The sequence below is a fragment of the Xiphophorus hellerii genome, chromosome 12 (assembly GCF_003331165.1).
Source record: "Xiphophorus hellerii strain 12219 chromosome 12, Xiphophorus_hellerii-4.1, whole genome shotgun sequence".
Taxonomy (NCBI): Eukaryota; Metazoa; Chordata; class Actinopteri; order Cyprinodontiformes; family Poeciliidae; genus Xiphophorus; species Xiphophorus hellerii.
The window spans coordinates 16,639,055-16,662,148 of NC_045683.1; the positions used below are offsets into that span (position 1 = coordinate 16,639,055).

Genomic DNA, 23,094 nt, shown 5'->3' on the forward strand with positions numbered 1-23,094 from the left:
GAGCTTTAAAAAATATTATCTTGGATTTGTTTTAAATTATCTTTATAATGTAATTTTTGCCTTTTGAGTTGCATATTGATATCCATCTCTGTCTAGGCTGAAATCATATCAGTCTTGTTTCAGTTTTATTTCTGCTCCAGGTTTATTTAACAAGCAACACATCTACTTCCTAAATTGTGTGAATTACGGTACAGGGAATTCAAACAAATTTGAATTTCCCTTTAAATTTTAGACAAATGGAGTGACACTAAAATAAAAATAAATAAATAAAAATCTGTCCCAAATTAATCTTAGTAAAATCAAAACAAAAAGAATATTAAACTTAAATTTAATATGATGCAACGATAATAACTGAGAGGGGCCGTGTAGTAGTGTAGTGTGTTATCTAAACAAATGGATTTAAAAAGTTATTTTCAGTGCTGTTGACAGCTCAGGACAGGGGGCTAATGGGTTAGCTTGGTTTGCTAACGTCTGTATCTATGGTAACCTTATTTTTTCTGACATTAATATTATCTTAGGAAACATGCTGCTGTAGATATACATGTCTCTCCCTGTCTGTGCTTCAGGTCATCCACAGCCTACATACATTCAGTCAAAGTGAAAACACTACGCCCTCCGTCAGCTGGAAGTAAACAGACCGCCCGTTTGACAGCTAGCTTTAGCCCGCCGCTAGCCAGCGGAGGGAGCCAGCTGTCATGATGCGCCGACAGAAATATGACACTCTGTGTGCGTTCACATCCAGCACTCCCAACACACAAAAATAAATATATTACCTGTAGTAGGAAAGTAGGCCATTGCTAAGGACGAACCATCGCCGTTGGTACCCTTTCAGATAGTTAGTCCATTTAAAGAGCCAGCCTTTGTAGGTGTCCGACCCCGGAGCTGGGGCCGCGGTGGAGGTGGATGCCGAGCCCTTCCCTTGCTCGCTCATCCTCGGCTCCGCCGTACGCCGAGGAGGCGCAGGTTGATAAACCGGACCGAACCGGGGAGGGGGCAGCGGAGACAGGGACACTACGCCACTGCGGCTGTCGGGGAGAGGACGTCCTCGCAGACGGGGAGGAGGGTTCGGTCTACGGCGAGAGCAACCACCCTGGACCCCTTTCACATGACTCCGGAGGAAGGACGAGAAGTGATGCCAAGACACTTTGCTGATGCAGACAGCTGCGGATTCAGGACACAGAGCTTAACGGAGAGGAAATTCCCTACAAGCTCTCCCTGTAACCGGTTGCAGCTATAACCAAAAGAGCAGTTATCGCCATGGCGACTGGTCCAAGCTGTTGGAGGCAGCGTTTCTGAGCGGGAGCGGCCGCTGCTGTTCGCTGCCCGAGCCCCGGTGCCTGAATGGGAGCGACAGCTCCGTGAGGTCCAGTCTATGATTCAGAGCTGCACCACGTGACGGTGCATCTAAACATTCTTAAACATTTGACATGCGTGGGGATTCTGATTCCTAACCTCAGGTCGGTCAGGTGACCACGCAGATGTATTTCTGAAGACATTTCAGGACGCCATACAGGGAAAAGTACAGTTTGTGTCTGTACTAAATATAGCCTAATGAAGGTTTCACTGTCATTAAAAGTTAATTATTAATTATATCAGTTATCAGCATTTGGTCTTCTGCCATTTGTCATTGGAATACAATGCAAAGGTGATGGTACACATTTATTCTCTCTCATTAACATACTGTTAATGTCAGAAGTTTACGTACACTCATCCTGGACATACAAATCGTAATTATAATTTATGCCTTTGAACCATTCTTTTTGCTAGATGGAAATATACACTTCAGCTTCTCAAAAAAATACAATGAGCACAAGTTGAAGTTATTTTATTTTTTTTTTATTAAAAGAAAAAAATTATATTTTAATTTTTAAAAAATAAAATATGCACAGGAACTTGTTTACACTCTTAGCAAGTTGTACCCTAACTACGTGATTTCTGCAGAGATAACAGGATTCTGGCTGGTTATAGGAGCCAGAATCCTGGCTCCTATAACAGGACAAAGGCTCAGTAGTCTTTGTCCTGTCAGAACACCCAGCTATCTGACCATGACGTTTCCGTTTGATGAAGACATTCAAGATGTTCAGAATCAACCATACACTGGAAGATGGAGGAAAATCTTTCACTAACAAGTGAGCATAACATCAACATTAACTGCTTTTGCTTGTTTGTTTTATTCTCCTTTTAAACAGCACTTTGAATTATTCCGTTGTTGAAAATGTGCTACACAAATAAACTGCCTTGGCTTCCCTTTTGTCTTATTATAAATCCAAAAAGCCTGGTTTGCACTCATTAAAAAAACATTTTTTGTCTGATTTATAAATAGTGAAGGAACTTATTTGGACCAGACCTTAATAATGCAGCATAGAAAGCACATAAATACTGCATAAGTCATGCTAAAAAATGAGAACCAGTCACACATTTTCTTCAATAACAAGCCTAAGGGTTCTCTGTTCTGCAAATGATCTGCTTTCTGATAAGCATCAGTACATTTTTGTGTGGTTTTATTTAACCAGCTGTAGAAATAAATATGTTCTAATTTCAACTAAATGTACAGCTGAAGTCACATTACAGCTGAAAACATCTGAACCCAAATGGAGGTGACTGTGTCACCACTTGATCTCAATGAAGAAGGAAAAGATAAGTAGTTAAAAAATCTAAACTTGACTTTTTCTCAATTAAATTTATATATACAAAATAATATGCATAGAAGACATTTTTGTCAAGCTTTATGTATACAATCACATGTTATTACTTAATTTTAATCCACTACAGCCCCATGAAGAGGTCTAAAGCAGAATTAAGTTAGAAAAAATCATTAATTAATATGTTGCAAAGACTTTAATGAAAAACTTAGTCCAAATCAAGTAACAAAATTATCATCTAGTCTGCCTGACTAATAAAGACAGATATGAAAGGCAAGTTTTCATCAGATATTTGTTGTCTCCCTTCTCTCTGGCTCCAGATAGCATTGCTTTACCACAAGATGGCATTGTTGTCATAATTATGCTTAATTTGTCATGATCGTTGCAAATGATTGAGAAGTAATCCAAACAAGATTGCCATTCTCAAATGCATTTATTTATTCATCATATGTCAAAAAAGAAAAACAAAATACTCAGAGTACCAACACCTTAAAAATAAAGACAAGGTTTCAGATTGAAAAAACTGAAACAAACAGTAGCCCTTTTAATTCTGAAACACACACACACAAACTGATGGGAACTCATGCTACACACAGTTGCTTTCTCATTACTCTGCTACATATTTCTCTCGTTTTTTTGTACTACTACAAAAAATGCAACCATCTGGCCCCACTGAAGGATTAGCACTACATTTGGAGGAAATCATGAGCTTGTGCTCTCACATGCCTTTGAAAAATGATAACATTCATACACTCAGCTGCTCACTGTGGAGCCAAGAAACCATGTAGTACAAAAAAAATAATTAAACACAAGATCACATTTTCACATCAGTGCAATTAAACCCTGACCTGTTGGATTTTACCAACAATAGCATGCAAGATGATCCCTCTGGAGCTTTTCTTATATACAAATTGGTCGGATGTGTTCTCAAAGTACCTACCTTGATCTAGTCAAAAAAAATAAGAGTTGCTCACAACATCGCCTTTTTGACGCTATTCCAATAGTGATGTTAAAGCTTTAGTAATGATCCATTTGCATCCTGGATGGTACATGTAGAAGCCACTGAGCTGTGTTTATGCACTTTTATAGAATGCAAGAGTGCATTGCACATGGATTACAGCGACTGCAAGAGGCATTTTCAATATGATATATTGGTGTGTAGTCGGTTGAGGGCATCGCTGCAGGGGTTTATTGCTCCATTCAAATCCAAAGCATCAACATCTGTTTCCCTATCTTGCTGTGTTTGTCCTTTACCTGCCTGAAAGTCAGTTATCAAACCGCCTCCCTTTGCCTTGGCTTGCCCTCTCCTTCACACATAGATACCTGCATACACTTTAACACCTACCATCATGGAGATGCCAACGTCCACTGAGGTCCAGAATTTTGGTCCCCACAAATCTGTCAGGGCCCACAATTAAAGTACATTAAGCACACACACATACACAATACTAGCACAGGTTCTTATTTTATGCTCCTGCATGTCCCTATGTCCCTAGTTTCAACATACTCTGCAGAAACAGAGTCTGAGTGAGGGCAGACAGTAGTGTAAAGCCGCACAGTTTGTCATAATAAGGGACTGCAGTATTTTCAGCTGCAAGACAACCTTAAAACACCCTTGGTGGGGACGAACAACCTTTACCCTAATCTGTAGCAGAGTCAGGGAAAGAATGTCTATTGCAGGCTAATTCATCAGACCTAAAATAAAATACCATCTAATCACATCTATGTACATTTTAAGAAAACCTTTCTAGAAGATTTAATTTACTGCAGCAATTCAATTAAAGCAGTGGAATTTGTACATTACATAGATTCACTACATTCCGTATGATATATTTCAAGCATTTAGTTTGGTCAATTTGGATGATTATAGTTTACATCAAATAGAAATCTAAACTTTTGTTTCTCAAAAAATGAGTTAAACTAAACAGCAATAAAAATGTATTTTCTAATACAGAAATGTTTTGGTGTGGTCATGATTGTTGTTCAACAAACAGTAACTGGAAAGTAAGCCGTAAAGGTTGGCTGTCCGTAGAACGCTGCACCCAAGCATTTAATGGAAAGTTGAGTGTAAAGAAAAAGCGTGTCTGAGAACGGTGCACAAGAAAAAGAAATATCTTTCAGCTGTTGAGAATAAGTAATTCTGTGTTTTTCTTTTGTCTCTTTTAACTAGCTGTAAAGCTAAGGCTAAAGGAAATGACATGTTAGGAAATGCCTTCAAAGTTAAGGGAAGAGGATATGACACACTAGGGAACGCCCTCTTTAGGGTGTAGCTTAGACGGAGGCTAACAAAGGAAGTTACCAACTGTTACTTGTTGCCATTTTGTCCTGCTAACTCCTAAAGGTAGCATGAAAAATGGACCAGCTATATTTTGGTATTAATAAATGGAATTCATGAATTCAACTCACTGACTCTTCTTCAACCTCGTACATCAAGAACTTAGCGTGGAGAACAGATAAATTCTCCACAGAGTCTTGAGAAGGTTGTAAAGTGAAGCCCATTCAAGAGTTCAGGAAAGAGTCACAAGATGTAGACTGCAGTTGAAGTTAATACTTCAAGAATCTCCAGTCATATATGCAAATATTCAGTATGTGAACTAAGACTTTTGTATCACGTGTCCAAAAGAAGAAAAACATATAAGCCCACTCCTGACAGAAGCATCCTGCCTAGTCCGAGTAGAAAGAGGACTAGACTGTTGCTCACTGATCCAAAGTCCTCTGTTTAGATGAAGGTAGATTTTGAAATTCATTCGAAAATTTAGGTTCCAGATTCTGGAGGAAGAGTTGAGAGGCAAAGAATCCAAGATGCTTGAAATTCAGTGTGAAGTTCCCAGAGGCAGTTATCATTATGGGGTGCCATGTCATCTGCTGGGGTTGGTCCACTGTGTTTACTTAAACCCAAAGTCAAAGTCATAATGTCCTATTCTGACATGCTTTATGGAGATAATTCCATTTTTCCGCAGGATTTGCCATTGGTATCACTGCTGAAAGTACAAATACCTGCTTAAATAATTAAAATGTGACCGACCTAAACCCCAAAGAAAAACTTCTGAGTATTGTTGACAAAAAGGTAAGAGACACAAGAACCAACAATGCAGACAAGCTAAAGGTTACTATTAAAGCAACATGGACTTTCTCAACACCTTAGCAGAACCACATGCTGGTGACCTTGATGCCGTGTGACATTTATACTGTAATTTATGCAAAAAGAACCCCAACTAAGCACTGAATGCCTGTACTATATAATATAGGGCATATTTTTCGTTAGACTGACATATCTGCATTAAAAATCTTTTCAATCAGTCTTGTGTACCGGTAATATTCAAACTTTCTTAAAAACTAAATTGTGTGTTTCCATTAACAGGGATCCATAATCCTCCAATTTGAAGAAAATAGACGCTTGAAATATATCAGTCTTTGTGTAATGAATCTTTGTGATAGATGAGTTTTCCTTCTTGAATTAAATCACCGAAACAAATAATCTTATTGATCATTTTCAGTAACGTGCACCTTTGTTTTTTCTTTATCTTTGTCTTCTTCTATTGTGGATTATTGGCCTTGTATCTCAAAGTAAATCCTAATGCGTCATATCTGTAGTTGTGCCTTTTCACCATCCTGAATATGACAAATCCAAAAGGAAGACTCAATAATATTGCTGCCTCTCTGGTTTTGAGTCTTACAAACACAGCTTTCATGCTGTCCGGCCCAGTTACAGACCTGATGTATGAGTCGTGTTACATTCGGAGACCCGGCCTGAAATGTTTAGCCTTCAGGCTGATGTGTGGAAACATAACTCTGTTGGATCTCAAGTTGCTGTTGCTTCTATCGGCTTCCTCCTTTCTACACAGGATTAGACTAGGAAGTGGTTAGATGAGCATGTGTGGAATTTCAGAGTCTGTTACAGCGCAGAGTCAAATAAACCTCATGAAAAATCAGCTCAGTTAAGCAGGAGGCCACGGGGTATTTTTCCAGCCATTACGATAAAGAGTCCTTTTCTCCAGGGTCTGCTACACCACAGACATGAGAAGGGGTGGAGGAAGCTCTAGGGGTCACATGACTGTGCACCGATTCCTCTGTAGCGCCCCCTGCAGACGGGTGGAAGTATGGTTCTGGCGCATGCCCCGTGCCACGGCGATGCCCAGCAGCTCCTTGAAGAGCAGGACCACATGCCAGTTAAACTTGGCAGAGCACTCCACGTAGCCACACTTCCACGTCTTCTTCACCAGGACTGACACGGCCCTGCGGGGCATGAAGCGCTGCCTCTGCAGATCCCGCTTGTTACCCACCACTAGGATTGGCACCTCGCTGCTGCTGCCTTCCCTGAAGGAGAATGTGAAGTGGGAAAAAAAGGAGGGGTTGGTTTCAAAAGGCACAGCTATCAGCTCGGTGTTTGTCAAACCTGTTGTCACTGTGTAGTGAGTGTGCGTGTGCCCATCTTCTGAGGTGTGTGGGGGTGGAAAATTAGAGAACACACTGGCTCAAGGGGCCTCCCTCTGCAGTAGGCCCCTTACGGTATTACTGGATATGAAAACATATGGCAAGCAAAGGCATACATTTGGGCCTTAAGATACAGTTGCAGTCAGACGTTTGAATTGACTCATATTCAGCATGGGGGTGGTTCCCAAAGATTTTCTGGGCCCCCCTACGGATTACAATAAAATCCCCCCCAAAAAAGAAAACAAAATCAACTGGGCACACACATCGATCAACCAGACATAAACCTATACGCATATTTTGTTTTCAAACTCCACTGAAGCTTATTTCAAACTTCAGGTTGCAACAAAACACACTATAAACCATCTTTAAAGTGAAACACTTTCGTGTAAAAATTTTTTTCATTCATCCATACTGCTTCCCGTCCCCCCTGCAATGGCACCGCACCCACCCTAGGGGACGCACCTCACACTTTGGGAACCACTGATTTAAGATAATTGTTTTAGAGCTTCTATGAACTTTAAGAACAACATTTAGAGGTTTTAATATATTTTATCACGTTGCAGACAGATTTCAATGCCATGTGCAAAGTCCTTGCATAAACTGGCGATTAATTTGAGCACTTTTGTCTTCAAGCACAGACCTGGTGTTTAAGCATAATCTAAAATATTGTGGTTTTCTTTTGGGAACTTTGTCTTGCTGTAACTCCCAGACGTGAAAACGTTCAATTATTTGATCTAAATTGTCTTTCTTTCACTTTTCAATGTTTTTCTATTTCACTTTTCAGTAAAATGCCTGTTTATTTTACTCCTGGCCCTGTTCAATCTGTTTACATTTTTAAGCTCTTGTAACCTGGCTACAATCCAGCAGCACAAAAGGCAAATACTTGTAATATTTTTCCCAATCTTCAGATTTGGATCAATGTTTCGCACAAAAAACAAACAAGACTAACAAGGTAATTCATGCTGAAGATTACTGTATGTAAATGTCAAACCAAAGCTGGATTTTATAAATCTGAGTCCTGCAGCACAACCCAAAAGCTCTGCTGTAGGCTCTCAGGTCAAAACATTATTACTAGAATCTTATTGCTGGCTTAGGGATCCGTTGTGTCAGTCAAATAATAAAAATAGAGATTACTTAGAACAAATTGTATTTCAATGCAATAAAATTCTTTTGCATTGCTTAAGCTGGAGCTGTACATTTCATTCAAGTTAACAAATGGATTTGGAGCATTAGTGAAGTGAAATCCTCTGCAAGCTTTTAAATCAGATAATAAATCTTCTGCTAAAATGACTGCAAAGATTATGCAGAGGTAAAATCTTGCAAAAACTGATGAATTATTAATTGATCTTTTCTTCTATTAACGAATAAAGATCTTTTTGTCCCGAATTGGGTGAAAATCTCTGACAATGATTCGCATGTTAGTGCATATTTCCACACCTGCTTTCACAGACCAATAGCTTGATGAAGTTGTTACAATTACATAAAAAGAGACAGATGCACAGTTCATTTTTCAAGCCCTGAGGCAGTGCTCAGTAATCTCACGTAAACTAAAAATCATCTCACAAATCATTGATTTCTCAGAGGGAGAGAAACAATCTACATGAAAGTGTTTGGATTCATGTCTTCTTATGAAAACCATGTGGGAAGGGACCTGGCGCCATCAGAAGCTTCAGTGAACTAAAGGAAGGCTTCATGCTAGAGGGCTGCAGAAATAAAAGAGGAAATTCTGTGTTACTCTGGTTTTTAGCAGATTTTTGTAGAGCCAGATCATTTCAACCCAACATTTTGTTCTTTTGGAGCTACAGAGAGAGAAACCCTCGATACCTCCATTATTCATGAACTCTACACTGGGTTGGTCCCCGCCTGGCGCTTGGTGAGTCTCTTTCATTCTGACATGGGATCTTCGTCCTGTGAAAACACGCCTCTCCTGCTTGGGATTCCTCTTGCATACACCCTGCAAGTTGCTTATAATGGGTTTCTGTCTGTGACCATAAACATGGAGGGGAGGATGGACTTTGTGGTGGCAGCTTGGTCATGTACTACACAGCAAACAAATGAAGTCCCTCTCTATATGGAAATATATTCAAGTGTGCCAGTGTTGTGAATAACAAAGCAGGTTTTCTTCTGATCCTTGATGTTCAGCCCTTTAGCCTCATGTATGTTGACACAAAGCCGTTCAGGAGACTTTGGATCTGTATTTTATCACCCTTGTTTTCACCCGTTGTTCCCTTCTTGTCAAATAAAAGCAGAGATATCCCCCACATAATCTTCAAACTGCTGGTGCTGCCTTAGACAACGCACGTGAAGAAGCGCTGCATCAAATGTCAAAACAAAGTCGCTCAGATTTCAAGGAGGATGGCGCTAAATTAAAAGATACCACCACAGAAAGAGTAAACGTATATCTGTTGCAACTGTTACACTAAAAAGCTTTGTTGCTGGTGCTTAATTGAGAGATGAGGCAGCTTTATTTAAGACATGAGCAATGAAGTGAAAAGGTTGTAGATCATGATGAGGAGAAACGTGTGAGTGTACCTGTTCTCCACTATCTGCTGTCTGATCATTTTCACGTATTCAAAGCTCTCCACACAACAGATGTCGTACACCAGGATGTAAGCGTTGGCGTTGCGGACGCCTCTGCAGCGCAGATCCAGCCATTCCTGAATGACAGAGAAAAACACAAAAATATGCCCAAAATTGACTTAAGAAAAAAACAGCTTAAGTGTTAAAGTTTTATATATTACAATAAAAAATTACACACATATTTTGTCAGCCAGTTGATGCTGTTTCTTTGTTTTAGATTTGTCTTTGTCATGAATTGGTTGTATTGGTGGTGGTGAGGATAGAGGTGGTGGACCCAGGTTATTGTGAGAAATGGTCATTTTAATGATAAGCAGGAAGGTGAACAGAAATCCAGGTAGCACAGGTGAATGATGAGGCTAAGAACTCAAACACACTGCTAGCACTGGGAAGGTACACGACTAATGACACAACAAGCAAAGGACTAGGACCCGACAGGGATACACAGATACAGGTGGGATTAAATACACAGGGAAGATAATCAGGGGAAACAAGGGACAACTGTGGACAATCAACAAGGAACTAAGTTAACACACAGAAAACCAAATCCTCACAGTTTTAGCCAGTGGTAGGCTCACTTCTAGTAATTCGCTAATGCGCTAATAACAGAGCTAATTTTACTTCTAGCGTTTTTGCTAGCTTTGAAAGCCTCTAGCACACCTAGCTTCCCCTAAATTAATTTTCTGGATAAATTCTGAAGCGCTAATTGACTTGGTTGTGTCTACTGACGTTCAATATCTATGTTGACGTTTTGGTTAGTGACTTAAGTCATTTTAACTTGGACGTTTATATTTATGCTCTTATTTTGAAGTCTACTTACGTAATGGTTCCTTGTCCTTTCCTCACAATAAACTTTATTGAGCAAGTGGGATTTACACAACAAACAAACAGCCTCTGCACTGTAACGCATCCCCACTGCATGTTGCTGCCACCACTATGCCTCACCACGGATATGGAGTGTTTCTGACAATGTGCGTTGTTAGTTTTCAACCAGACATTAATTTCCCTCCTACTTCAAACTACTTTAAGTAACTTCCGGTAGATTGCTGATTCATGTGGTTTGAAGATCTGAGCATTCTTTGGGATTAGTCTGAAAAATGTTGAAATGGCTCAGAAAGTTTCTCTGTTTGCATTGTAAAAGCCGTGCATTATTGTTGTTGCAGCCCCTCTCAGATACTTACATACTTACACACCAGAGTGATTACAGTGGGCAGCTAACTGAAGAGCATGTGCTGCGTGTTCCTGTTATATTCTAAAGGCTCTTTGGCTCTTTATCACATTTTGCATGCCTCTGCTGCAGGGAAGGTGAGCAGTGAATGAATTCCTGAAGCTGACATGACTCCCTGAGCTTTGCCTACTTCATGTAAAGTCATTTGGTGATCACCGAGAAGAAAACGCCGCTCGGTCTCCTAGCTACACACATTCAAGGACGATGACCGATGTTAGACAGAACTAATCACTCTGAGTCAGTCAAAGGAAGAAAAAGCAACAGTTTTACTGTTTTCACTGCCATATCAGAATCTGTTGCCCATGGCACATTCAGCTTTGTAAAGAACAATGTCTTGTTTGATAATTAAAAGCACATTACAATAAAAACATTGTGATCCTCCTCACTTCTGTTCATGGTGCGTTTCCTCAAACTCTCATAAGTGTTGTGTTAAACCACGCCAACAGCCTCAACCGGCAGGCAATGAATTCATAAATATTTGATCTGATAAAAGAGGGAGCCAGAAACTTGAAGGAGAGGGGAAAGGGATCTTCTGGAGGGAAAAAACAAATGCTGAAAAAATAAATAAATAAAAACAAGGAGAAGCCTGAGAGAATGCTGAAAAGATGAAAAAGGCAGAATGATCAAGGGATGAACAAGACAGAGAGTCACCGCCAGCTCTGCTTTAATAGCGGCTTGGCTTTCTGAGACTGCCGTGGGCTCAGATGAAACTCATCTATGTTTAATTTAGCTTACCATGCTGTGGATACAGTGGGAACCGTACAGGAAACAATCATTTCAGCTACTCTAATACAATTACTGGAAAGGAGCTTTAGGATTTCATCAGTCAGCATGGTGGTGCCGTGGTTAGCAGCACTGTTGGCAGTAATCTGATTGGGGGGTCCAAATCTCAGCCTTTCTGTGCCTGTTCCCTCTGAAAGCACAGGTCTGCCCAGTTTCCTTCCACCGACCAATGACATGCATGTTAGGTTAACTGGCCTCTAAAAATGCATTTAGAAATGACGTTCTGAATGCGTGGTTGTTTGCCCTGGAGTGTCTCTGTGTTGCCCTGGGATTTACAGCCAGCTCGTGCAGAGTGCACCCCATCTCCCCCCCAGTGACCGCTGGAAACAGGCACCAGCTGTCCTGTGAACCTGCTGCAAGCATGAAGCAAGCACAGAAAATGGGCGAATGGATTTCATCACTGAGTAAGTGCTTTAGTTTTCTGTTTTCAACACCAATTTCATAATATTTTACTCACGATTATATTCTATGTAAGGTTCAATCTTGTTATTTACATTGCAGCTCAACAAAATTGTTCAGAAACACAGGAGAACGTTGCTTCTGAGCTTTTCCATGCAGTAAATGTATTGCTAATGGAAAAATGTGTTCCTTCAAAGACTGATGATTTTATTATGATTTTATTACTGGTCTGCATTTTTATGCTCTCGAAAAATTATATCTTCTTAATACTGCACATTGCTCTTAAATTAAACTGAAGAATTAATTCAGAAAAAATTGGAAGCACTGGAAGTGTTGGGAATGTTGGTCTGTCTCACATCTTTGGCAGATCTGGATCTAGGTTTTCCTCCTAATAGCCGATCTGTGAGAGACAGTGAAGCAAAACTGACTCAGCATGTCATCACAACAAAGTTGTTTTAAACAACAAAGTCTTAGCAAGTGGTACTATTTTTACTCAGAACAGTTTGATGTGAAGAGACACAGCAGGGAAGCTTTGATCAACTTATTCTTGGTGTATAAAAACTTTCTACGTGTTTTGAAAGGTAACTGATTGGTAAGAAAAAGTTACTTCTACTTGCTTTGCGGCAATACTTTGCATGTATTTCTAATCCTTTCGACAAAATAAACAGAAAGGCAACTTTTTGGGATGGCTTCTGGGAAAAGAATTGCCTGTGACAGAGAGAGAGGACCTTGTCCTGGTTTGGACTTTTGGATTTTTCATTGACAAACATTTTAATAATGGTTTCCAACAACACTGGCAAATAGGATTTCATAAATAACTACTTTTAAACAATAAAGCAAATTATTTGTTTAAAACACCTTACTGCAATGATTTTTTTATTGCAGTAAAACCATCTGAAAATGCATCAAAATCCAATTTTTAAGTAGAATAAATTTTTTCAGGGGAATAAATACTCCCAAGATTTTATTTTTATTTTTTTCAAATCTCAATTGTTAAAATTGTTGGCACCACTACTGTTAAGATCTTGTGCAACCTTTGTTTTCCAGTATGGCAGCAACTTAGTCTTCTCCTGTAACAATTCACTATGTTGGATCATTCAGAGGGGGGACTTTGACCTTTCCTCATTGTGAAATCTCTCCCCGCATATAAAAACTCTTCAGCTTGTTGTAAACGTTTTCTACAGGATTTAAGTCCAGGGGCCGAGATGGGCAAGGAAGAAATGTTTTGGATGTCATCATTTTCCAGTTAAAAGACAAAATACTGACCAATTTAGATGATGAGTTTTGTAGAGGAGGCATACAGATGATTTAAAATCTCCAGGCATTTTCAATGAGTAAGCAAGGTTCCCATTGTCTGACCTGCAGCTTCACAAATCATCCACTGTATCTAACAGTGGGCATGAAACGCTTTTTTCTCATAAGCAGCATTCACTTTGTTTGAGCGCTCATCACTGAAAGTTTCCTCTAAGTTTCTCCATCTCTAATTCGGCAAACTACACGTTTGTTGTTTCTAACGTGTAAGAGGAACCTGATGACTTGGTGATGCCGCTTTTTGCTGCAGTTCTCTAACACAGAGTTGGAGGAATCCTTTTACATTTACATTGGGATTTGTTTCTAATGCCGCAATGAGACACATTTTTAACAGGTGTGGCAATAAATCTGGAAGCAATATATAAAAGTGTAGGTCTTTGAAAGAGAACGGCGAGAGGAGAGAGATTATAATCCATTCATAATCACAGTCTCTGCTGAAACACTGCCTTGATTTTGAAAGCTGCTCAGATTAAATGTGTTTAGTGGTTTCTGGATGATACACTTTAATTCAGCTCAGATTATTCAACCTTCTTTTGTTGTATAATATTGGCTTTCAATAGCATATATCAAAATATCAAAATGCAGTCTGACATACTATAAATGATAAGCTGATAAGACCAACATGTGTGGCACTAAAACACAAATTGATTTGATTTTGATTGATGCTGCTCTCTGTAGTTTTGCTCCTTTCCACCAGAACTTGAATTCAAAACGGAGAAATTTAATCACACACAAAAATGTCTTTATCATGCCAGCATGCTGCTCCTCCCACGTATGCAGCTGATAATTTATGACAGCGTAAGATAAGGGGAAAAAGGCAATGATCAGCGTGGTGATGTTACTGATAATGTCAGCATGCTGGTGAGAATGAATTTGCCTTCATTGGGCCTGGAAGAAGTTATTTATGGGTCCGTGTCAACAGGAAGAAACAGTCTCACATGAGTGGGATGGTAATGAGGCTGATGAGACGTGGAGGAGAGACGCACGGAAGTACTGCGGGCAAAACGGGGAAGAGGACGGTGAGAAAACAGGTGTAAATATGATGATTTCTCTTTCCAAGACATTTAGCACCATTAAGAAGTGACTCAGGGTAGAGGCAGATATTACTGCTGCCATCTGCCCCCCCTGCTGACCTTGGGACCCTAAAAGAGCATGAGGTCACACAACAAATCGATCAGTTCCATGACTACTAAGAAAAACCTAAGTATTTGTCAAGCTTTGTTTAAAAAAAAACAAACATTTGTAGCTAATTTAAAAATATTCAGTTGCTTGTGTCTGAGTTGGTGAAATATTCCACTGCAATTCACTGTAGACGGTTTAACAGGTAATAGATTTTTTTTTTTCCAGGGCGGATTCTGAAGAAGAATATTAAATATTATACATTTCTTTTTTTGTTCTGATGTCAGAGGGGAAACGCACTTAGATAGTCAGTTTAATGTTCCCATGGTGACATAATCTTTTCCATTTTATGATGCAGAATACGTGCTCAGTCAATTCCTGCTGAGGACAAAACTTCTGTACACGACTCTCAGACAGAAGACTCTCAAAAGTTGAATGAACAGTCTCTAAATGGATAATATTTGGATAGTCTTTGCTCTCCTGCCCATTTGAGTAGTTCAGCAGAAATACAACATTCTTCTTACCTTGTTTTTCTAAATAAAATATGTATTTGTGTTCTTTTAGGGATGAATTGCTCAGTAGTTGATTAGTGGACATTAGGCATGTCCAGTTAACTGTATGTACTGAAACTGTATGTGGAATATGATTATGGGGAGTTGGTGAAATACTGACTAGTAAACACAAAGTGATACATAGTGCTTTAGGACAAATACGTGTTGATGGGAAACCTAACGGCAAAAAACACCTCAACAATGACCAGAGATACAGTAATGAAACACAAATGAAAAACAGTGACCCAGTTCCAGTGAGACAGCTGAACTCTCAGAACAAACCTTCCATATAAACATGAAACCAGCACCAACCAAGCCAAATGTTGGTGCTGTGGTTGTGATAGATGTTTGTTTTGCATCATACGCTACGCTAAGTCCATTCATTGTCTAAGCTTTGTATCCTTGCAGGGTTACGGGGAAGTGGTGTCTATCTTCAGCGGTCATTGGGAGAGGCAGGGTACACCCTGGACACGTCTCCGGGGCAACACAGACACACACCCCCCAAATAACCATGCAAACACACACACACCTGGGACAATTTAGAGACCAAGTTAATATTCACAATTTATGGAATGTGGTAGGAAGCCAGAGTACCCAGAGAGAACCCATACAGGCACAAGGAGAACATGCAGACTTCATGCAGAAAAGCCACAGGCCAGAAGTCAAACCCAGAACTTTCTTGTTGCAAAGCAAAAGTTCTAACAACTCTTTTACTGTGTGGCCCACAACAAGTCCAGCTATTATTATTGTTATGTTCCTGCAAAGAGTGTTGTTTCTCTCCACAGGGCCAACATGCTCAGCATCTGTCAGTGACTGTCTTTTAACGTGTCGCTGTAAAACACATCTGGAGATCCCGAAAGCCTTTGCCACCTGCTGAGAGAGCCCTACTGGAGCTGAAGGGACTATCTGTCTTTCCAAACCACACACTACAGTACCTTTAGTGTTCTTCTGGCCAAAGTGATGGATAATCAAGTTAATTCTGTTTTTTGTTTTACTCTAAAATATTCGTCCAAAACATTTTTTTTCCTTAATTTATGTTTTAGAAATCTGAACAGGACCATAAAAAAACTATTTCCTGGACGATTTAGCAAATAGAAGATAACTATTAGGTAAGTCAGCCTCAATTACTTAATATTAGAAGTGATTATTCCCTCTATAATCTTTTGCAATCTGGTAGATGTTGATTATTTCAATAAGTTAGAATCCAAACAGAATATAATTATTTTCACTTTTTTGAGTGCTTTGTTTAATGCTTTGGAAAGGTCAAAAACTCTTCTTCAGATGATTTCACTTTATTGACATGTCATGAGGCTAATTTGACTTTTGCTAACATATGAAACTGATTGAGTTGTGGCTGCTAATGCCTTTTAAAAGTAGCAGCTAAATTATTTGAGACAGATGCTCTTGTGGCTAACCTAAGGGATTGTTTGGCTAAATTTTGGAAACCAGCAAGAACAGCTGAAGTGGGCAGAAGAGCAAAAAGCTGTAACAGAAAGTTTAAAATTAGGAGGATCAAAAATAACCTGTTGTTCAATCAATATAATCCTTTATTGCCTCATTAGTCACCTGTAAAATAAGATGTGTTAAATGTGAGAATCACCACAAACTGGAGCAGCAATGGGGGACACGGTGTTGCTGAACAAAACTTTATTTCTGCTTTTGGCTTCATGCAACCTCACGTCGGCTCTGAGGTTGCAAATATCGAAGTCCCAGTGTAACTTTATTAGAATCCAAAGCTATTTCAATCCCCATTTTGTTGTGTTTCTCAGGTAAACAACGCATATTTTCTGCCCTTAGCAACGCATTTCATCACAGCTCAATCCTAATTGAGGCAGCTGAAGATTTGAGATGCACACGGCGGCCGCTTTCAGTTGCAGCCTCACATCTCGTGGCCTAAAAATAGCAGCTTGTGTTCTCATCTCGTATCTCTTTGTCATCCAAATCCTGGTTTTAAATGCGGAGGTGGAGCTTGAGAGCAACACTACGTCTGCAGAGCCAAGCAAGAAACAGAGCAAATAAACAAAAACCAAGTGCTGGAGCATGCATACCGCTGATGAGCATAAAGCAAAAACATCAGGATGTGTGTGTGGGGGTGTGTGTGTGCCGATGTGCGTACGAGAGAGCGTTGAGCATGCTTGTGGGATGAGAGAGTGCGGAGTGTGACAGCAAAGTGTGGCCCCACTGTCTGCATCCTTCAATCGGCCTTCTAACCAGTGCGGAAAAAGAGCATCTCATCCTTCGCTCCTCAAGACCCAAACAGAACGTGTCTCCCTGACAACAGCGGGCCCTGGTCAGTTTCCAGCATGCAAAGACAAAAGCTGTTGCATCTCTGAGTATCAGGACGGGCGAAGAAGAAGAGCGGCCGTTAATGGTATGTGTGTTTGTGACGGATAATGCTGGAGCACCGGGTGTATCGTGGTGGGGAAAGGCTGATGAGCAATTAGAGACGTGTCATGCAAAGGCCACAGCGCCTGACTAGCACATAAAATCTATTACAGGCCCCACAGGTGAAATTTCAATTAATCAATGATGACCTACAGTTGGAGAATCATTAAAGATGGCAGGATATATCACTCCTCAGTGTCTTTGCCTCTTTGGAGACAGAGTAAAATATATTTTTCGGAGTACTATGATGTGTTACAGAAAGCTGAAGTGATCTTGGAAAAGATTGGTTTGCTGCTGTCAGGATTGTAAACCTGGGATCAGTCTGGCTTTGTCCAAATCTTATGTAATCCACTTATCATCTTCAGTCTCATTCATTTGCATGTCTTTCTCTTTTAGCACATGGATGATACAGAAGGATGGAAAAAATATACATATACATGTTTTAGTTTAGTTTCCCTGAAGGTTTCATGAAAATCTATTACAAACTCTAGAACTAAGAGTAATGACAAGTGAATGATCCAGGTCTACTCTTTTTGTTTAACACTCTTTAAGGGGAGTAAATATGATTTTCATTTTAACTTATTGATACTTATTTAATGCTTTAAAAAGAGAAACGTACCTGGACTTGTGCTATATGAAAAACACAATAACTTTACACTTTACACAAGTATCCACAACCAACAACTGCAAAGGGTTTTATGGGATTTTATGTGATAGAGCGAAACCATGTAACACATAATTATGAAGTGGAAGAAAAAGTTTTACAAATAAAATCATTTAAATGAGTCAGTATTTTAAGTTCATCTCCTTCCACTGCGATAACATTTCATAGAGCAACATGTGGCTCTGTGGACGTTCTTTAATGACTCTTAGAAACTTTGAAAAATAATACAGAACCAACTAGATGCAGGTTTCAGCAGTTTTTTATATTTTGATGGCATAATAACATTGCATTGCTACAACAGAAGGATACTAAATGTAATGCTTATATTAGATTTATTTTTCTTCCTGTTGGAAAATACAGTATGTTCTTTTTTCCAATAATTTTCCACTCATATCAACATTTCATAGAGCACACTGCATCAAAGGTGGACACAGAAGGGACTGAGGTTATGAATGGCTCTTTGGAGTGTAAAGTGACCCTTGACCTAAGCAATCAGACTGGGTCCAGACTCTGAAGGAGCAGCAGAGATTTACAGCTCAGACAGGAGAAACAGTCCCCAGGACAACTATTAGTCCTGAACTACACAAAGCTTTCCTTCATGAAAGAGTGAAAAAACAAAAGTTCAGAGGTAAATGTTGTTTTCTGATGTTAGAAGGACAAACAAGCTGGTCAGAGTTAATGGGAAAATGGACAGAACTAAATCAGGACAATCCGGGAAGAAAACCTGTCAGAGGGTGAAAATTATTCAAGACTGAGACTTGAAAACTAATGTTCACAGATGCTGTCCATCTAATCTGGATCCACATCCATCTCCCCACTTCATCCATTCTAACGAAGCCCTGGACAAAAAACACCTCTGTTCGCTGGACACACCTGCCCACACTGTAACATCACCACCACCAAAGCGCTTGATGCGCAGCGCTCTCCTTGACGTCTCCAACACCTCATCCAGCACAACTGCTCTCTGGGCCAGGCAAGACAACACCTGGTCCTGGTGTTATAGGTCATCTAGAACACTGACCACACTGATGTAATCAGTTTCAAATGGTCTGACGTGACACTTGGGCGCCTCTCACCCTTAAATGTGCCAGGAGTTGAGGGGCGCTCATCATTCTGTGCTGCACTGTGCACAAGGAAGCAGTCATCAGTGTGGGATGTGGCCAAAGGACGTCCACTTCGGAGACTCTTCCAGTTTCTCTCTCTTACAACCGGCTGACGATGCTCTGTGGCACTCTAAGCTCAGTTGTTATTTCCATCTGAGATGATGTGAAAACGTGAACAACTTGATAAGGAGGTCTGCTTAAGTACCAGCTCTGATTGAACCAGGAAATGTATTAGTTGATTCATGGATCAAACGCCTGTTGTCAGTTTTACTGTTCATTGCAAATGAGAGCAGCAAGTTGTGTGAAAAGCACTGAAAATTTGAATAGTTGGACATTAAGTTACAATAGTACATTTTAGGGTCATCCTAACGTTTCCCTCAAAAGCCGAATCTCCCTATCATTTTGTGGGTAGTGTGTTTATATATGAAGTAGAGCAAATTCTGGAAAGATGCTGATGGATTAATGCTCTGCATGGAGTTCTGACCCACCTGCAACAAAAACACAACACAGACAAACCAGGATGAAAACAAACTTTTTCTGGTAGAAACATAGTCACACTGCTCAGTCTGTGGGAAGCATGGCAGCTTGCAAAAGAAAGCAGAAACTATAGATATCAAAACTTTGCTGAGCTGTTTCACATGCAGAGAGTTACAAAACAGAAGACAAAGATTATCATAAAAAAAAAGCAAAACACTTTTGCGTCCTTTCAGCTTTTAGATAACTTGTGAATCTCTTCACAGATGGGTACATATTCCAAGTGCTTCCACAAAAGTCCAAACGACACAACGTGTTACATAAAATGCTCTAATTTCTGCACAGTTCACACAGTGAGCATTTAGAGAGATAACTGAGAAACTGCCCAGAGAGGAGCGAGAGAGGGAGAGGGAGCATCGTCAGTGGGTGGAAGTCATGGAGATATGGCACAAAGAGAGAAAAAAAACAATAAGAGACAGAATAAGACAAGACCCATCATGCTGAATGCTCTATCAAGCTTAAATCCATCTGTCACCACATCCGATGGCCGCACTGTGACAGCTGTCCTCTAGAAGCTATCAGCAGCAAACAGGCATTCTGCGAAGCAAACAGATCTCAGTAAAATAACAGAAATCAGGGACTATAGAAAGCATGAAAGTCTGGTGGAAACTGGGTCACAAGTAGCCTTTTAAAAACAATCTGAGATGATGAAAATCGGCCAGGCTGCATCAGCATGGAGGCGTACTGACTCAACGCATCCTTCGGCTTATTCATCACAAATTTCAGAGGACAGATTACTCCTCGCTCGGTCACTGTTACTCTGATGGTGTCCATTAAGCTCTTTAGAAAATGTCTAATTGACTGCAGCCACTCAGACCTCCATCGGTGGTCTATTCCCTGCAGTATTGTAACTGGGAACGGTGCTTTAATTCAATTTGCTACATGCTGCGAGTAAATTTCAATCACTGTTCTTTGTGCTGCTCGGTATACCCACAGCCCCTGATTCGGGTTACGTGTCTCTACTGATGGGGTCAATGCAGACAGACACAGTGACTCAGACTTGCTGCCCAGTCAGTGCTCTGCCTGTGACCAGAGGACATCAACAAAGTGAGGACAAGCAGGACACAACAGGAGCAGAGAGCAGACTTTTCCAGGTCCGTTCCTCTGCAAATAAAACCCCACCGATCTTTTCTGACAAAAATGTGACAGTAGCCCTCAGTTGATGTTCTCAAAAGCGACCCGGTAACACCGATGCGCCAAAAGCTTGTTGACGCGACTTAACCTTTAGGGACAGTTCAACCCCAAGAGACTCATCTCGTCTTACTCCTGCTTTCTGTTCACATTCACCTTCGTGTTCTCCGAGCGGCAACATTTAGCAGAACGAATCGTTATAAAATGTTCCTATTGGTGGCACACAGGGGACATCTGACCTCTTATCACCTTTTGATGAAACATTAGGTGTGGAAGAAAAGCTGTAATTGTGACAGGTGAATTGCTCAGGGCCCCTCTGCCGGCCCACACGCCGCCAGCTGCTCGTCTGTTGGATAACCACAGCTTTTCTTGCAGGAACTGTCAGTGAAGCTGAGAGAAAAGAGGACATTTTCTGCTGCAGTAATTGTCAGGTTGGTGTGCTGACCTGGGAGATTTTCTCTGATGAAAGTCATCGCAGACAAGAGTCGGACAGACCCTGCAAACGACGCAGACGGGATGTGATCTTTGGTGCAAGGTTAAGACACACTTGACTGGCTATTAGAGAGAGTTAATGATATGTCCACATCCATGTGTAAAGTTAGGCAAGGTCACCTCTACAGTAGCTGGAGGTGTGGTGCCAATTTGTGTTTAACCTCTAAGACTTCTAAAAAAATAAATAAATAAAAAAATCCACATCAACCCAATGAAATTGTAACCTAAATCTACTCAGGTGTAATTTAATCTCACTCTAAATCCAGCTGTTCTGTGAAGGCCTCAGAGGTGTGTTGGAGGACAAACAGCATCATGGAGGAACACATCAGACAGCTCAGACGTAAAGCAGTGGAGATGTTTAAAGCAGTATCAGGTTATGCAACAATATTCCAGGCTTTCAATATCTGTCAGTGCACTAAAAATCCTCATGTGAAAACGGAAAGAGTGTTGCACAACTGCAAGATACAGCCACCCACCTACACTGATAAGTAGAGAATAATTCACAGCCAAGAAGCTCATGGTCATTCTGGAGGATCTGCAGAGAACAGAAGCGAAGGTGGCAGAGTGTGTTGACAGTACAACGGTCAATAGCGCTCTCCGGATATTTGACCTTAACGGTGGAGTGACAATGCTGGAAAAAAAGCTCAAAGAAGTTTCATTTGTAGTTTTCCACAAGTCATGTAGAGGGCATAGCAAAGACGTTCTGGCCAGATGAGACTTAAATCAAACTCTTTCACCTCACCGTCCCCACTCTGAGACATGGAGGTGGCAGCGTCATAGTAGAATCCGTGGTGACGCTTCTCTTCTGTAGAGACAGGTCATGCCAGAGTTGACAGGAACAAGGATGAAGCTAAGCTTCTGAAAATCACTGAAGAAATCTGGTTGATTCTTGAAACGCTGAGTTTTAGGCCTTGGTTCACCTTCTACCAGGACAACGGCCCTAAACGTGCAGCTACAGTAAAACTGCTTATTAACGCGTAATCCGGTGGCACCGTGATCCAGTCAAAGTCAAACTACAAGATACTGAATCAGGTGGGTTGAAATCAAATGCACAACACACTTTTCAGATTTTATTTGTAAACCGTTTTGGAAAACATAACTTTATTTGTTTTTATCTTGATGTTTGTTTGCCTTTTTTTTTTTTTTTTTTTTGGTTTTTTAAGCAACAACCTAATGAAATAAAGTAAAGTTTGTGTACGAAAACCGACAGTGAAAATGTTCAGGAGGTATTAAACTTTTGCAAAGCACTGTATGTATGGAGAATAACAAAGAAATGTTTAATGGTTATTTGAAGTCTGATTTTGACACATAAAGCGGGTTTCTCTCTAAGCTGTCTAAATTCCTCCAAATTCCCTCTTTGTGTTTCCACACTAGAGGAACGGCGGCACAAAGACGGGATTTAAGACTTGGAGGATTGGTGCTCAGGATTTCTTTTTTTTTAAAGCCCAGTAAAACTAATTCAAGTTATTGAAACTTCACAGTCTATGTTCTGAAATTTTAATGTTTTTGTTTTTTTTTCCATCAAAAAACAAGTACCAAAACGTCACTGGAAATAGTTGCGACAGGCAATATTTTAAATACACTCATTTGAGTGATTGAAAGGAGAAACTTTAAAGGACATTCAGTTGTTTTTAAAATGTCTAAGTAAAGCAAAACACAGAAAGATACCGAGAGCCTCCTCTCGACGTATCCCTTCATTCAAACGTGTCTTCTACTAATCAGAGGTAGCAGATGACCCCTG

The 23,094-nt window shown here is 40.3% G+C and overlaps 1 protein-coding gene across 4 annotated transcripts in view; it reads right to left on the bottom strand.

The window, feature by feature from the left end:
• The window catches only part of osbp2b (oxysterol binding protein 2b), a 73,862-nt gene that overhangs the window by 48,855 nt on the left and 1,913 nt on the right, over nt 1-23,094 (bottom strand). For 2 of the 4 annotated variants that reach the window (XM_032579260.1, XM_032579261.1), the window contains exon 2: nt 9,609-9,733. In XM_032579260.1, coding sequence (XP_032435151.1) covers nt 9,609-9,733 — 125 coding nt within the window. Of the gene's footprint in view, nt 1-773; nt 1,328-9,608; nt 9,734-23,094 lie in introns of those variants that run through there. The other 2 variants (XM_032579265.1, XM_032579262.1) reach the window with 1 other exon arrangement.